Source organism: Corvus cornix, chromosome 26, assembly GCF_000738735.6.
Source record: "Corvus cornix cornix isolate S_Up_H32 chromosome 26, ASM73873v5, whole genome shotgun sequence".
Lineage (NCBI taxonomy): Eukaryota > Metazoa > Chordata > Aves > Passeriformes > Corvidae > Corvus > Corvus cornix.
In genome coordinates, this window is record NC_046354.1 from 3,466,561 (window position 1) to 3,480,580 (window position 14,020).

General features: G+C 57.9%; 1 protein-coding gene across 3 annotated transcripts in view; it reads left to right on the plus strand.

The window, feature by feature from the left end:
* SCUBE3 (signal peptide, CUB domain and EGF like domain containing 3) overlaps nucleotides 1–14,020 on the plus strand; it is a 30,605-nt gene that overhangs the window by 11,648 nt on the left and 4,937 nt on the right. For 2 of the 3 annotated variants that reach the window (XM_039565462.1, XM_039565464.1), the window contains exons 4-11: nucleotides 1,246–1,380; nucleotides 2,332–2,457; nucleotides 3,417–3,533; nucleotides 6,645–6,692; nucleotides 9,575–9,691; nucleotides 11,229–11,351; nucleotides 12,519–12,635; nucleotides 13,712–13,834. In XM_039565462.1, coding sequence (XP_039421396.1) covers nucleotides 1,246–1,380; nucleotides 2,332–2,457; nucleotides 3,417–3,533; nucleotides 6,645–6,692; nucleotides 9,575–9,691; nucleotides 11,229–11,351; nucleotides 12,519–12,635; nucleotides 13,712–13,834 — 906 coding nt within the window. The remainder of the gene's footprint in view (nucleotides 1–1,245; nucleotides 1,381–2,331; nucleotides 2,458–3,416; nucleotides 3,534–6,644; nucleotides 6,693–9,574; nucleotides 9,692–11,228; nucleotides 11,352–12,518; nucleotides 12,636–13,711; nucleotides 13,835–14,020) is intronic. The other variant, XM_039565463.1, reaches the window with a different exon arrangement.

Here is a 14,020-nt window from a genome sequence, read left to right on the forward strand (position 1 = left end):
AAGCTTCCCGCCATCACAGAGGACGTCCCTTTGTGCCTGGCTGCAGCCCAGGTATCAGCCCTCACTGCCCTGTGGGTGAGAGGGTGTTTTCAATACCTCCTTTCCAAGATAACAAGTTTGTGGGGTGCTCCTTGGCTCCGATGCCTGGCCATTTCCAGCTGGAGCTGCAGCCCTGCTTTGATATTTCTGAGCGTCCCCTCAGGGCTTGCCAGGGGCTGGAGCACAGTGCAAGGCACCCACACTGCTCGGGCATCCATCTGTCCATCCATTTTGTCCAAAAACAAGGGGTTTTGGTGCGTGTTGCGCTGTTTGGGGAGGGGGCCGGTGCTGGGGGGCCTGGGAGCCCCTGGCGCGTGCCGTCACCGAGCCGCTATTCCGGCGTTTCCGGTGGGCAATGCTGGCGGGGCTCAGTTTTCCCCTCAGCCGCGGCTCTGCAACGCTCGAGTTCACAGGACGTTTTCTTTGGCATGGGGCCCCTCACTTCCCGGCCCGACACCATCACCCGGCACCACGGGCAGAGGGGGCAAGGGACGGCCACGGCACAGATTTGTCTCTGCCCAAGCCCGGCGTCCTGGTTGCTCTGGCACCTCAGGGTGCTGGTGAGTTCAGCTCGGACCACTGTCCCCAAAAAGCCTCTAGAGAGAGCAATGGGCAGTTACTCTTCATTAAATGCAGGATTTGCAGGGCTGGAGCAGGAGCAGCCTGGGGCGAGGGCATTGCTGCTGCCACGGGGCCACAGCTCAGCCCCTTCCAGCCTTGGCTTGTTAAACCAAAACAGGTGTGAGGGCAGCCGAGCGGCAGGGCAGGGGATGCGAGTCTCCTTACAAGTAATTATCCCTGCTCTGGGTTAAGGTTTCCCAGCTCCTCCTAATGAAGTGCAGGCATCCCCAGCTGGCAACAAGCTCCGAGGGGCTGGGAGCAGGGGCCGGCTGCAGCCAGCATCCTGGATGAGCATCCTGGGTGCTTTGGGGTTTCTGAGACAAGGAAAGCCCCTTTCTCTGTGGTCTGGTGTTCCCTTCTGTAAAATGAGGCCATGAGTCAGGGAAGCTGTATGACCCCTGCACCCACTCCTGCTGTGCTTTGCCTTCATCCCCTGCACTATCAAGCATTCCCCTTTCCTCCAGCTGCGGGATCACAGATGTAAGGCAGCAGTAGGTTGCTACCCAGCAGATCTGTCCCACCCGGTCCCCATGGCCTTGGTGTGCCAAGCAGCTGTGCTCACCCCCTGCCGCCTTCCCTCTGCAGACCTGGATGAGTGCTCGGAGGGCAACGGTGGGTGCCAGCAGACCTGTGTCAACATGATGGGCAGCTACGAGTGCTTCTGCCGGGAGGGCTTCTTCCTCAGTGACAACCAGCACACCTGCATCCAGCGCCCTGAAGGTCAGTGCTCAGCAGTTCCACACCCCGGGGCACCCTTCATCCCTGCATTTATCAGGCAGGTCTGTCCTCTGTCACCTCTGGCCACTCCTGCCCGTGTTTAGGTGCTGCTGCTGGGTTTGTGGTGTGGCAGGTTTGAATCTATGACAAACACGTTGGAAGAGGTGATAATGTCCTGCAGCAAAATCCTTGCAGGTCCCTGCACAGCAATACTGAACAAGGGATATTAATCCTATGCCCAGAGCAACTTATTGATAAATGGAAGGACCTGGAGTTCCTCACACCACCTTAAGAGACACATCTTCCCCTGCCAGGTCTTGCACAGCACTGAGCCCTTCGTCTCGGTATCAGCTCTAAATTGTTGCCGTCTGGAGCAAGCTCTTAGCCAAAATAGGAGGAAATGAGAGATTTTTGCGTCTCTGCTGATTTTTATCTCTGCTGCTTGGCAAAGCCAGCTGAGTGTTTTTGCTTTCCTCCTTCTCCTTCCCAGCTGTGTTGGTCACTCCAGCTCCCCAGGAATCTTGCCCTGCCCAGGATGGCTGAGCAGCTGCAGCGGCATCTCCTGTGTCCCCATCCTTGCATGTCCAAGAGGGATGAGCTGGCTGCTCCTTCCTCCCGGTGCCACAGTGGGTGGTCCCTGCTGGGAACAGGGATGCAGGTGCTGGGTGTTGAGCTCAATGGGGTTTAAAGCCACCTCGAGATGTGGGAGCAGGGTCTCACCCAAGATGGGAGGGATCAAAGGCTGAAGGCTCACAGGTGGTTTTGTCCACCTTTCCAAGCATCTCTGTGCCAGGAGCTGGCCAGGGTTATCCTGTCCCCACAAGGTCTTCACTGACAAGGTTTCCCCTCCTTGCCATCATTTCCCCATCTCATCCCACCTCAGACGTCCTTCTGCCACTGCTGACTAGTGCCAGCAGCTTTTGGAGCATTTCTTTGCTTCCTTTTCTCGTTTAGAAGGCATGAACTGCATGAACAAGAACCACGGCTGTGCCCACATCTGTCGGGAGACTCCCAAAGGGGGCATCGCCTGCGAGTGCCGTCCCGGCTTCGAGCTCACCAAGAACCAGCGTGACTGCAAACGTAAGGAGCACTCCAGGGCTGGGGATACGGCCCCCAGGGACCCCCTAACCCTGTCCCCATGGCACAGACACCTCCTGCCCCTGCAGCAAAGCCGTGACCCCGTGATAGCAGTTAGTTCGTTGAGCCTGAAGCTCAGCATGCTCAGCTCTGCCTCTGTTGCCTTTACAGGCAATGCTTCTGGCAGCCCCCTTTGCCATGAGATGTGGTGTCCTTATATGACCAGGCTGAAATGGCAGTTCAAGGGGGTCCCAGAGGCTCAGCATCCCCTGTTCTTGTCCCAGTGTTTCACTTTCCAAAGGGGAGGCGAACAGGGAGAGTGCAATCGGCATGTGAGGAGCGCAGGAATCCTCTCCCTGGGGGTTGTGGTGCTCTCAGCCTGTCTGATCTCCTGCCAGCATCCCACTGGCAGTGCCAGGGTTATTAAATAGATATGTGTGTGTTTATGCAATTATTTTTATTTTGTTTCTCATTTGCTGTGTGCAGCAAACATGTAAAATCGCTGATGAAATGGAGGTTTAATCCTATGAGCCTACTTTCCCTCTAAGCTAAATGAAGAGCACACCTTGCCCCCCGGGGAGGGCTGGCAAGGATTCCCAAAAGCTCCTGTGTCATTCCAGAGCCCAGGAAAGTTTCACCCTTTCCCTATAGCACTGGATTAAGGGTCAGGGTCAACCATCCCCTTTGCTCGGACTCCACTGGTGGCATTTAGCAGACATGCAGAGGGAAGACATGAGAAACCACATGGCAGTTTGCATCTGCCAAGATCCCACAGGGAAAGTGAAGGGCTTTAGGAATTATCTGTGAGGGAAGGAGGGAGGGAGGAGGAAGGAAGGAAGGGAAGGAGGGAGGGAAGTCTGCAGGTACAGACGAGGTGTTTCCAAGCCAGCTTTATGTACTGCATGTGGATGCCAGGCAGGAGGAGCTGGGGCCATGGTGACACCGGTGCTTTGCTCCCACAGTGACCTGCAACTACGGGAACGGGGGCTGCCAGCACACCTGCGATGACACCGACCAGGGGCCCAAGTGCGGCTGCCACGTCAAATTCCTGCTGCACTCGGACGGGGTGACGTGCATAGGTAGGTCAGGCCATCACCTGCACGTGGGTTGGGGTGTGGGATGGCTCGTCTTCCTCCCTGGGTGATTTGTCCTTGGCCTGTGAAGGGTTTTTCCCAAGCCTTGGGGATGCGGCGATTTCCTTTTGCTGAGAGCGGGAAGCTCAGCGTGTGTGTGAGGGATGCTGCGGTACCCGCGGGGTGCAGGGATGTGTCTCTGCTCAGCCACAGGGACCAGAAGTGGTCTTGGTGGTGCTTGAGGGGATACCTGGGGACAGGTTGCTGTGCTAGGGTGCAGGCAGGGATCCCTGCCTGCCTCTGTGCTGCTGAAGAGAGAGTGGTGAGGATGTCCCCACCCTAGGAATTGTTACTGTCGCTGTCAGTGGCAGCTTTTGAGGAGGGACATGGAGGGGGCAGGTTTGCCCACAGCAATCTGTTCCGACTTGGTATTGTGGGGCCTTGGCTCAGGAACAATTGTCTTGCAAAAAAAAAGAACAAAACCAAAACCCCAGCAACCTGACAACTCAACCACCCCCAGAATTGTCCTTTTCCTGTGTGTGTTTTCAAATTGTAAAACATCAAGCAGAGATAGAAGTTTTACTGGTTTCATATGCTTGTGCTGTTTAACAGCTGCTTTGATTTAAAAAATGTTATATTTGGGGAGTGATTAAGTCCACAATTGCTTGAGACATTTGAGTTCTTATTGCAAAATGAAAAAGAAAAAGGAACTGAAAGCAAGGGAGGTTTTGGCTCCCCATGTCCCTGCTGTGCCTGAACAGAAAACCCTCCGTGCTTTCCACAGACGGCTCCGTCCTCAGGGCAGAGGATCCCCTCTGAGCCCCTGGCTGCTCCCTGCCAGCTTGAGGGATGTTTGGGGCTGAGCCCCCAGCAAAGCCCTCCTGCCTGTCAGCTCACTGCTGCCTTAATGTCACCACTGTCTCCCAGCCCGCTCCCAGGATGGATCCCAATCCCTCCTGGCTGCTGGCAGGCGCTCACAGCCCCTGGTCCCCGCCGTCCTCGTGTTTGCTCCCACAGCCATTGCGTCATGTCCCATCTCTGAGGACCCTCCCAGGGGGTTGTTGCTGTGCCTGGGTGGGGAGACCTCCTCCAACGGGGACCTCAGGACCCCGGGTGTGTCAGCTGGCAGGTTCCTCCTGGATGAAGGGCCCTGCATGTGGCATCTGACTTGAGCAGCTTTGGGACCAAGGATGCTCCTGATCTGTTGGGTGTTGGGGGTGAGAGCAGCTCTCCAAAGCATCTCATGACTTGGGGGATGCTTCAGAGCATCAGTTTGCTGGGGGTGGGGGTGTCTCTGCACTCAGACCCTGGGTACCACAGGTGTGAGGGTGGGATTTGGGGGTTTCCGAAATCACTCATCTTTTTGTCCTTGGCCAAAGTTTCCCTCTTTGTCTCCAAGCCCTCCATTGTACTGCTGGGAAGGCATCTCCCACCAGAGCCAGCACATCCCTTTGAGCTCTCCCCTTGTCCACCTTTCCAGGGGAAATCAAACACTGCACTAGAGGATTTTAGGAGCAGCACCAGCCCAAAGCCCACCACCACGCCTGTCTCATCCCTTTGGGCTCTGCAATCCCTTCTCACAGGAAGGGGCCTGCCCAGCTCCTGCATTCCCTGGGGGATTCCCGATCCCCAGCCCCACCGTGGGAACACCACGGGATTGTGCTCCAGCCGCTGGGAGCCAGCAGCCGCCCCGCAGGGATGCCCGGCCGGCAGATTTACAGCCGAGGTACCTGCTCGGATATTTATAACCACCCTTTCTTGTTTTATGGCTCGGGCACAGCAAACAGCCCTCCCCCATCCACACTGCCCCCTTCACCGCCCCTTCCCCATTTCCTCCAAAATATTTCATCATTTCAAGGGGAATAAAGTTTCCAGTGAGGGGAAACGCAAAGTCGTTCCCCGGGCCATGGGCTTTGAAATTGTACGCGGTGTGTTTGATGGGCTGCCGGGACAGGCCCCTGGTCCAGGTTCCCTTCAGATCACACCACGCGGCAGGAAGCACGATCAGCCCCTCTGAGTGACAGTTTCATTAGGCCACGGCCGGTGTTTTTCATTTTTCCGCTTTTTATTGCTGCTTTTAAAAATGCAGATAATGAGGAACATGCCTCTGAGCACAGGGGCCATCGCTAATGGCTCCCAACATGTCTGCAGGCGCGAGGGGGAGGGGGAGCCAGGAGGGGAGGCCGATGACCTTATATATTTATATTTATGCTCCAAAAGCAGCCTTTAAAAAAAAAAAAAAGAATTAAAAAAAGCACATAAAACAGCCCTCCAGCAGCCAAGGGTGCAGTGCCCGTGGGGAGATGCAAAAACGGCTGTCACAGTTGATGCAGATTTTGGCTTTCCAGGAATATTTACCCTCCAGGGCATCATTGCAGTTCCCTCCCACCTATATTTGGGGTGCAGCAGGGCTGTCGCCGGCCCCCCCACTTGTGGCAAGCACTGGTGGAGTGGGAGGGGGTGGACGGGGAAGAAATATGATTAGATGGAGAAGGAAACTAAACCCAGCTCAAATTTTATGGCTGATTTCCTGACCCACGCCCAGGCGGTTGGCGGCGGCACCACTGATGCTCCCCAGCTTTGTGGAGCTGGCGGTGCTGGGAGCGGTGCCGGGAGCTCTGGACCCACAGCCAGGGTGCACTGACCCACGGGTGAGGCTGAGCAGCCCAAGCACACCCAGGGTTTGGGCTCACTGCTGGCTTGGCTGCTAAATCCGAGGGGTGCAAGTGCCACAGGCGGGATGTGGTTGCCTTCCCAAAGCCCATGGCTGCACAGTGTCCACATGGCTCCGTTCAGGGATCACCCCCTGCTCTGGCACGTGCTGGTTTAGTTCCCAACGAGGGCGAGGACCTGGTTCCCCAGACTAACAGGCTGCACTAACGCTCCTCATAACGCGCTTCTCCTGCTCGCATGGGGCTCCAACCAGCCCAGCACAGCTGGAGGGGGTTTGGAGAGGCTGAGGGACATGGAATGCTTGGGAGGTGGGAGAGAAAAAGCCCAAAGGGACAGTTTCCACCAGGCTGGAAAGGCAGCAGAGTTGAAGCCATTGATGTGTGACACCAACCAAGTTCCCTGCTGGACACTGTTTCTAAATCACTTTTTTATAATGTTAAACAGGGGAGAGACACTTCCAGCAACACGTTATCCTTGAGACGTTTTCTAATGGTAAATATTTTTGTTCTCTCTATCTCTACGAAGGGGTCTAACGTAGATGGTCTCTCCTCTCGAGATCATAACGGGGCTCGGGGGCTGAGCTGCTGCGCTAACCGCATGTCTCACTAACCCTGCCCCGCTGCTGCTTCCAAACCCCACCAGGCCAGCCTGGGGCTGGGCTGGGGGACAGAGCAGGGAACCCTCCCCCCGCTGTGCTTGCATGGGACGGGGCTCTCACGCTGCTTTGGTGGATCCAGCCCGGCGCCGGGGGTGACAATCTGCTTTCCAGTGGCTGTGGCAGTGGTTTCCCCCCACACCCAGGAGGAGCTCACAGTGGGCTGCCAGCAGCTGTGTGGTGGGGAGGGGGATGCTTGTGCCCATCTCTGCGCTGTGCACTCCCATTTACCCCTTCCTAGAGCCCACCCGCTCGAGGATGGTCCCCTCTGGGACCTTCAGGGTGTCCCAGGGTTTGGCCTCGCCATGCACAGTGGCTCTCAGCCCAGAGCTGCAGCAATGGCAGGGCTGCAACAGCCCTTTACAGGGCTGGGAACCTCCCCAGGGATTTCTTTGCATCCCCATGGGGTTTCCAAGCCCTTCACAAAGGTAAGGTGATGCCTCTGCTCTGCAAGGAAATCAAGGCAGAAGGTGCAGCAACTTGTTAGTCGTGGGGAATCTTGTTTCTGGATGTGCTGGGTGCAGGCAAACTCCTGCCACGTCCAGAAGCTCTGGGAGTGCAGCTCACTAGCACAGGGACCGCCGACTGCAGCTTTTGGGGAGCTCTTGCAGAGCCTTGCACACAGGGGTGGGAGAAGGGAGGGACCCCAGATCTGCGCCATCACCACGCACCAGCCAGCCCAGCTGTCATTCCTCCGATTACCGCGGAATTATCCCCTCTGGCTCGTGGGATCACATCCTGCTGAGATTGTCACTTCTGAGAAGGTGGAGGTGAGGCCACAGTGTCTGCAGTGAGGGTGCTGAGCAGGGCGAGGAGTGCCATGGCACAGCAGTCAGGCAGTGAGACCAGAGCTGGGATGGAGGAGGGTGGAAAAGAGTCTGAGAGTGTGTGTGTGTGTTTGTGTGAAGCTTTGTCCTCTCCCTGCCCGATCGATGGAGGCCTCACCACAGCCCTGTGTGGCTGGTGAGTCACGCCAGGCTGGGAGCAGCCCTGGGCTGCCAGCTCCGCCGAACAATTGCTGCTCCCCGGGGCCATTCCGGAGCCCGGCCGCACCACCAACATCCACGGCCTCACAGGTACCCCAGCAGCCCTCTCCAAGCTTTCTGCAAGCCCAGGACAGGGTCCCCCCCCTTCGCAGAGGGGTTTGCAGTGGTGCTCTGGCTGTGCTAGCTGAGCTCATACCCAGTGGCCACCCTGGGCAGCTGCCCTGGGATGGTGGGTGGGACTGGCTTTAATGTCAGCTGAAATTCCCAAAGGTGTAAAGGGGCCAGGAGGGGTACCGCGCTGCTGGAGGAGGCTGTGAGCATGGTGACAATATGCCCAGGGCACCACATTCTCTGGAGAGCCCCATCCTCCCTGCTGCAGCTGCTTCTCCAGCCTGATCCCGCTGGCAGCACCTGAACCAAGCCAATCGTCTCATCTCAGCGGTGACCCTGTGGTCCCCAGGCTGCTTCTGCATCAGCTGCTGGAACAAAGGCTGGCATTAAACAAATGATTCACTGGGCTTTCAGAAAGTTTCCCTTCCCTTGGGCGCGGTGTCACCCGCCCCGCGCTGCAGGGAGGGGATGGCCCTGGCACGGCTGGGCCGCGTGAAGCACAAGGACCTGGCTGGAGGAATAATATCTGCAGAAATCCTTCCCCTGCCATTAGGTTTTGTAATTGTGCTGGCGATTAATTTCATAAAATGGTCCCTTTTGTTCTCTTATTATGGGACATCATAAAAATAGCAGTGGCAAGACGAGCACAGAGCGATCCCAGCTCCCGAGCCCTGCAGCAAATGGTTGGATGGTTCAGTCATTCCTACCCCATGTGGTGCTTGCAAAGAGCAGGAGAACCTGGGATTTGCTCTTTCCAAGGAATCTCTTCCAGGCATTTTCATCTTGGGTTCCTTGAAGCCCAAATGCCTCATTTATCCGAGCAACCAGCCTTCTGAAAGGAATATTTTATTATCCTTTGTGAACAACTTAATGCACTTCAAACCATTGTTCTGGTGGTTAGGGTTGAAATTGAGGATTGATCTCACAGGGAAGCTGTCAAGCTGAAAATGCTTCATTTAAATTAGTGTCCCTTCTAGTCCTACCAGCAACAGCTGACTTTGATAATGCTGAAATAATTAGCTTTTTTTTTTCAATTGGATTTTTTTTTCCACTGATGCTGCTTGCCTCTGAGTGTGTGTTTTAATTACATGATGTGTCTCCCAAATTAGTCTGAGATGCTGGACCAGCCACTGTGCCTGAGCAGTGGGTGACGGTCAGGGACTGATAGCACAGGGTCAGGCTTTGTGGCTTGGGAGCTTGGTGGCAGTGAAGGGGACAGAACCCCCCTGCCACCTCACCGGGGGACTGGGGCTGTGCACCCACACCCCTGGGAGCTGCAGCCTGGGCACTCCTGGTGGGACCTGTCTCTGGCTGCCTTTGCACAAGTGCTACGACTTTGTCCCTGCAAAATTTAATTCCTCCTCTTTGGAGCTGCCAAAGGTGGCCTCCATGAGGCCCTGTTTGTGGGGGACACCAGCCCCCATGTGTTCATTATTTCATGGCTCTGTGGCCTCGTTGCTGTTGTGTGAGAAGCCAAGGGCGGTTTCCATGGGCTCTGCAGGGAGGTTTGTACCCGCTGCCACTCCCAGGCTGTGGCAGGGAGGACGTCTGGGTGGTGCGACTCCCCCAGCCTTTTGAACACCAGTCCCTCACCCCAGCCTTTCTCTCCCCTTCCCATGCAGAGACGTGTGCTGTGAACAACGGGGGCTGTGACAGCAAGTGCCACGACGCAGCCACCGGCGTCCACTGCAGCTGCCCCATGGGCTTCATGCTCCAGCCCGACAGGAAGACGTGCAAAGGTAGGTGGGTGTGAGTGGGGCTGGGGTGCTCACTGCTCGCTCCTGGGTGCCTCAGACCCCCGTTGTGTCCTCAGTGCCTGTAGGAAAGGGTCAGATTTAGCTGAGCTCGCCATTGCCCACAGTGCTCACTGACTTGGTGTTTGCATCCATGGGGTGGGGACAGGAAGCACGGGGACTGGGATGCCTTGCTGCAGGCACCACGCTTGGCTCCACTCCCCTGGGAAGCCTGTGCGGAGGAGGAAAAGGGGGTCAGATCAAGCTGGAGGCAATGGCATGGCCCTTGTGGGGCTAGAGGGTCCTGTCCCATCTCACTGCATCCCACTGCCTCAGCTGGAAGGGCTGGATGTGCAGGGAATCCACACCTGCTCTGGGATTGTGAGATGCACGAGTCCCTTGGGGGACACTGCCCAGCCATGTCCCACATTGGGGAGAACAACCCGAGATGCTGCACATCCCAGCAACGTCCCCAACCACCTGCCCCGGCCAGGCAGGGCAGTCCAGGCTGCTTTCCCTGCACCCCAAACTTGCCCCTCTCAGGGCTGGCCGGTGCCTGCATTGTGTCTTTTGGCAGCTCTCAGAACTTGACCCCAGCCGAGAGGAAAGCCTGTCCCGCTGCTGGCTGCCTGTCTACCTGTTGACTGCTTCCAGAACCCCCTGCCCCTGCTATTTTATCAGAGCATTCACCCCTCTCCAATTCTGCAGTTTCCAGCGACGTGCAATAACCCGGAGCCACGTCCCCGGTGTCTGGGGCTTTATTATGGCTGCAGGCGGGTTTACAGCTCGCTCCCTCGCAGTCATAAAAAGAAAGAAAGCCTCAGCCCCAGCAAGGCAGCGCTGCTGCCACAGCACTGGGGGATGGAGGGACAGGGCAGGCCGCTGCCTCCTCCTGGTCTCCTTCCATTTCACAGGTTGTTTTCGAGCAGTAAATTTTGTGATTAGTGGAAAAACAAGAAAGACAACCAAAAACCCCACATCCCAGCCTCTTTCCAGGTTGTTGGGGCTCTTTGCAGTTACTGTGCATCATCCTTTTTAGCTTTGTTAGTGGCAGGAAGGAGATGGCAAGCAGAGAGGCAAGGGCTGAAAAGCAGTTATTTTGTTGAGTGGCTGTTTTTGAAGGAGGGGGTTCTCCCTTCCTGGTTTTCTCTCTCTTCCTGCTACTCCTGGCCCCCCAAAGCAGTCCCCAGCCCAAACCTGTGGCTCTCCAAACTCTGGTCTGGTGGTCTCACTCAGCTGTGAGGCTTTTTTGGGGCTCCTGGCTCTACTCTGGGGGATGCTGAGACCTGCAGAATTTAATCATTTTGCACCACTTCCAAGGAGACCTGAACCCCAGAGCCCTGGCCTGGCCCAGTGTCACACATTTGCTCCTCAGAAGCACATAGAGAAAAGCAGCAGCCACGTTCCCCTGGTGACCATCAGAGCCCAAAGGGTTTCCTCCATTTGCCAGCTCATGGTGGGGACAGCATCCAGAGGAGAGCACTGGGCTCTCCTGGCCGAGCATCCCAGCCAGAGCGTGACGGGTGTCCCTTGTCCCCACCAGACATTGACGAGTGCCGACTCAACAACGGTGGCTGTGACCACATCTGCAGGAACACGGTGGGCAGCTTCGAGTGCAGCTGCAAGAAGGGCTACAAGCTGCTCATAAACGAGAGGAACTGCCAAGGTAAGGGGCAGTGAGTGCCCAGGCCCCCTGCCCTGCCTCTCCCTGCGCTCCCGTGTCTCTCACCCTCCTGTGGCTGCTGCTGCTGCAGAAGTGCTGCCCCAGTTGCTCATTCCTCTGGCTTTCCTGTGGACTGCATAAATCCTTCGCGGGATTAGTGTTGGATTTAGGTTCTGGTCTGGGGCTTAGCCTTTCAGTCTCAGAGCTGGGGGCTTGTGGGCTCTTGCAGAGTTAAAGCCAGCAATTAGGCAGATGCCAGGGTTCCCACTTCTTGGAGGGCAGGAGTGGGGAGAAGATGCTTCCTGCTCACTCCAGAGGGAGCTGGCTGCTCCATGCTGCTTCTTCCACCTTCTTGTTCCTGTCCCAACATCCCACATAAACCCAGCAGGTCACTGGGCTGCCCCCGCAGCGCATGGCCAAGGTCAGCACGGCAGGTGTGCATGAGCCTGAGTATTGCCTCCTGAAAACACACGGCCGGGAAAGGAGGGCGCTGGCAGGCTCCGGGGCTGCCACTGCTTTCATCTCCGTCCAGGTTCTGTGCTCTGGGAGTTTGACGTGAGCGCAGCAATTAACTTAATGAAGCCAATGAAATGATGCTCCAGCCCACCATGTTGGGCTCACCTCCCACCCGGGGCCTCCCTGCCCCGGCGAGGTGCCCGCAGGGCCGAGCAGACATTGCTGGCACCGTCCCCGAGGCAGGACCTGCCTGCGCAGCATTCCTGATCCCTCCCTGGCATCCTCCTGATCATGGCATCCTCCGGCTCCCTCCCTGCCCTGGACGGGCAGCAGCCGGGGGCTCTTGCAGCCCTCCCATGCCAGGGACAGGGTGCTGGCCCTGCTTGGCCCATTTGAGGTGCAGAAGGGCTGTAGGAGCTTGTGGGAGGGGGGTGCTGGTGCAGTGGGTGAGGAGGAGCTTGGAGGGAGGGAAGGAGGGAGGGGAGCACAGGGTTCTGGAGCATACTGGTGTTGGATCCCCGGAGCATCCTGGTATTGAGTACCCCGAGCAATCTGGTTCTGGACCCTTGGAGGATACCAGTGCAGGGTCCCACAGCATCCCAGTGCAGCCCTCAGCTCGCTGGAGCAACTGGAGCAGGAAGGGGACAGTCCCCGTGCCCGGGACGGCCCCTCTGCCGTGCCAGCTCTCACCTCCTCCTCTCGCCTTTCCTCCAGACATCGATGAGTGCTCCTTTGACCGGACCTGCGACCACCTCTGCATCAACACCCCCGGCAGCTTCCAGTGCCTCTGCCACAAGGGCTACACGCTCTACGGGCTCACCCACTGCGGAGGTAGGGCCAGCTGGGTGCTGGCAGCCTGTCACCCCGCCGGGGGTCGGGTCCCAAGGAGGGGCAGGGGGTGGGGCAGCAGCGATGCGGGGAGCCCTGGGGGCACTGCCCGCCCCAAGGGCCCGCGGTGAAGGTCGGTTCCCCGCTTACCCCGGGCTGAGGCCAGGCAGGGAGAGGGCTCACAGCCAGACTCGCTGGTGTCTGCAACTTCAAACGGAGCGACAGGAACAATTTGCGACTTGTCTGCAGCGGGAGAGAGGGAGAAATCCCCGGCGTTTTTGGCAGGGAGCTGTGACGGGGTGGGAAGGGGAACATCAAAAGGGTTTGATTTAAATTTCACAAGGCAGATAGCTCCCAAGGGCGGGGGCGTGCTTCGCCCGGGAAGCGGGCAGGCAGATGAAACATGCTTTGCAGGGGCTGCCGAAGCGTGTCGTGGCAGCGGTGCCGGCGGCCCGGGATGACGAGCCCGGGTGCTCCAGTGCTGCCCGGCTGGCGAGGGTCAGAGACCCTCCTCATATTTCTGAACTACTCAGCGTGAGCCAGCGCAGCCCCCAGGACTCTCTCGGGGTGGCCCTGCAGCAAAGGGATCGATGGCTCCCACCGATGCCCCCAGTGAGGGGGAGCTGGGCAGGGAGGGCTGTGGCAGGGGCAGCTCCATCCCTGACCTGAAGGGATCATTTCAGGCCGGGGCAGAGGGTCCCTGCTGAGGAGAGGGACCAGGGCTGCTGAGCAGCTGCCTTTTCAGTTCAGTTCCTAAGTGTTTCCATGTCGGCTCCGTCTGCTGCCCCCCCGCAGCCCCCAAGGGGCCGGGGCGGGGCTCAGCCTGGATGGGCTGCACCTATCTCTGCCTAGCCCCTGGGGACACGGGGAGTCGGGGTGTCCCTCATCCCCAGGGAGCTGGCACAGCTGCCGGGAGGCGGCACTGCTGGAAATGCCCTCTGGTGCAGATCCCCTCTCCCGGCTGGGCATGGATTTATCCGTCCAGAATCCCAGCCCTGAGACAACGCAGTGATTCAGTGTCAGAGCCGGGGAGTCCCGCTGCCCACCCCCGCCACGGCCTCTTTCCTTTCCCCCCGCAGACATCGATGAGTGCAGCATCAACCGGGGTGGCTGCAAATTCGGCTGCATCAACACCCCCGGCAGCTACCAGTGTACCTGTCCTGCCGGCTGCAAGCTGCACTGGAACAAGAAGGACTGTGTGGGTACGTCAGGCCAGGAGCCACCACGGCTGCTGGGGAAGCTGGGGAGTTTGGGATGCCAGGCTGGGGTCTCTATGCTACGCTCTGGCACCCTCTCCTCCCCGGTGAATCCCCCCATGAGCTGCAGGGTGCAGGGATCCCTCATGGGTCTCTGGCCTGTGCCAGTCATGGGCATCCCTGATTGTCATC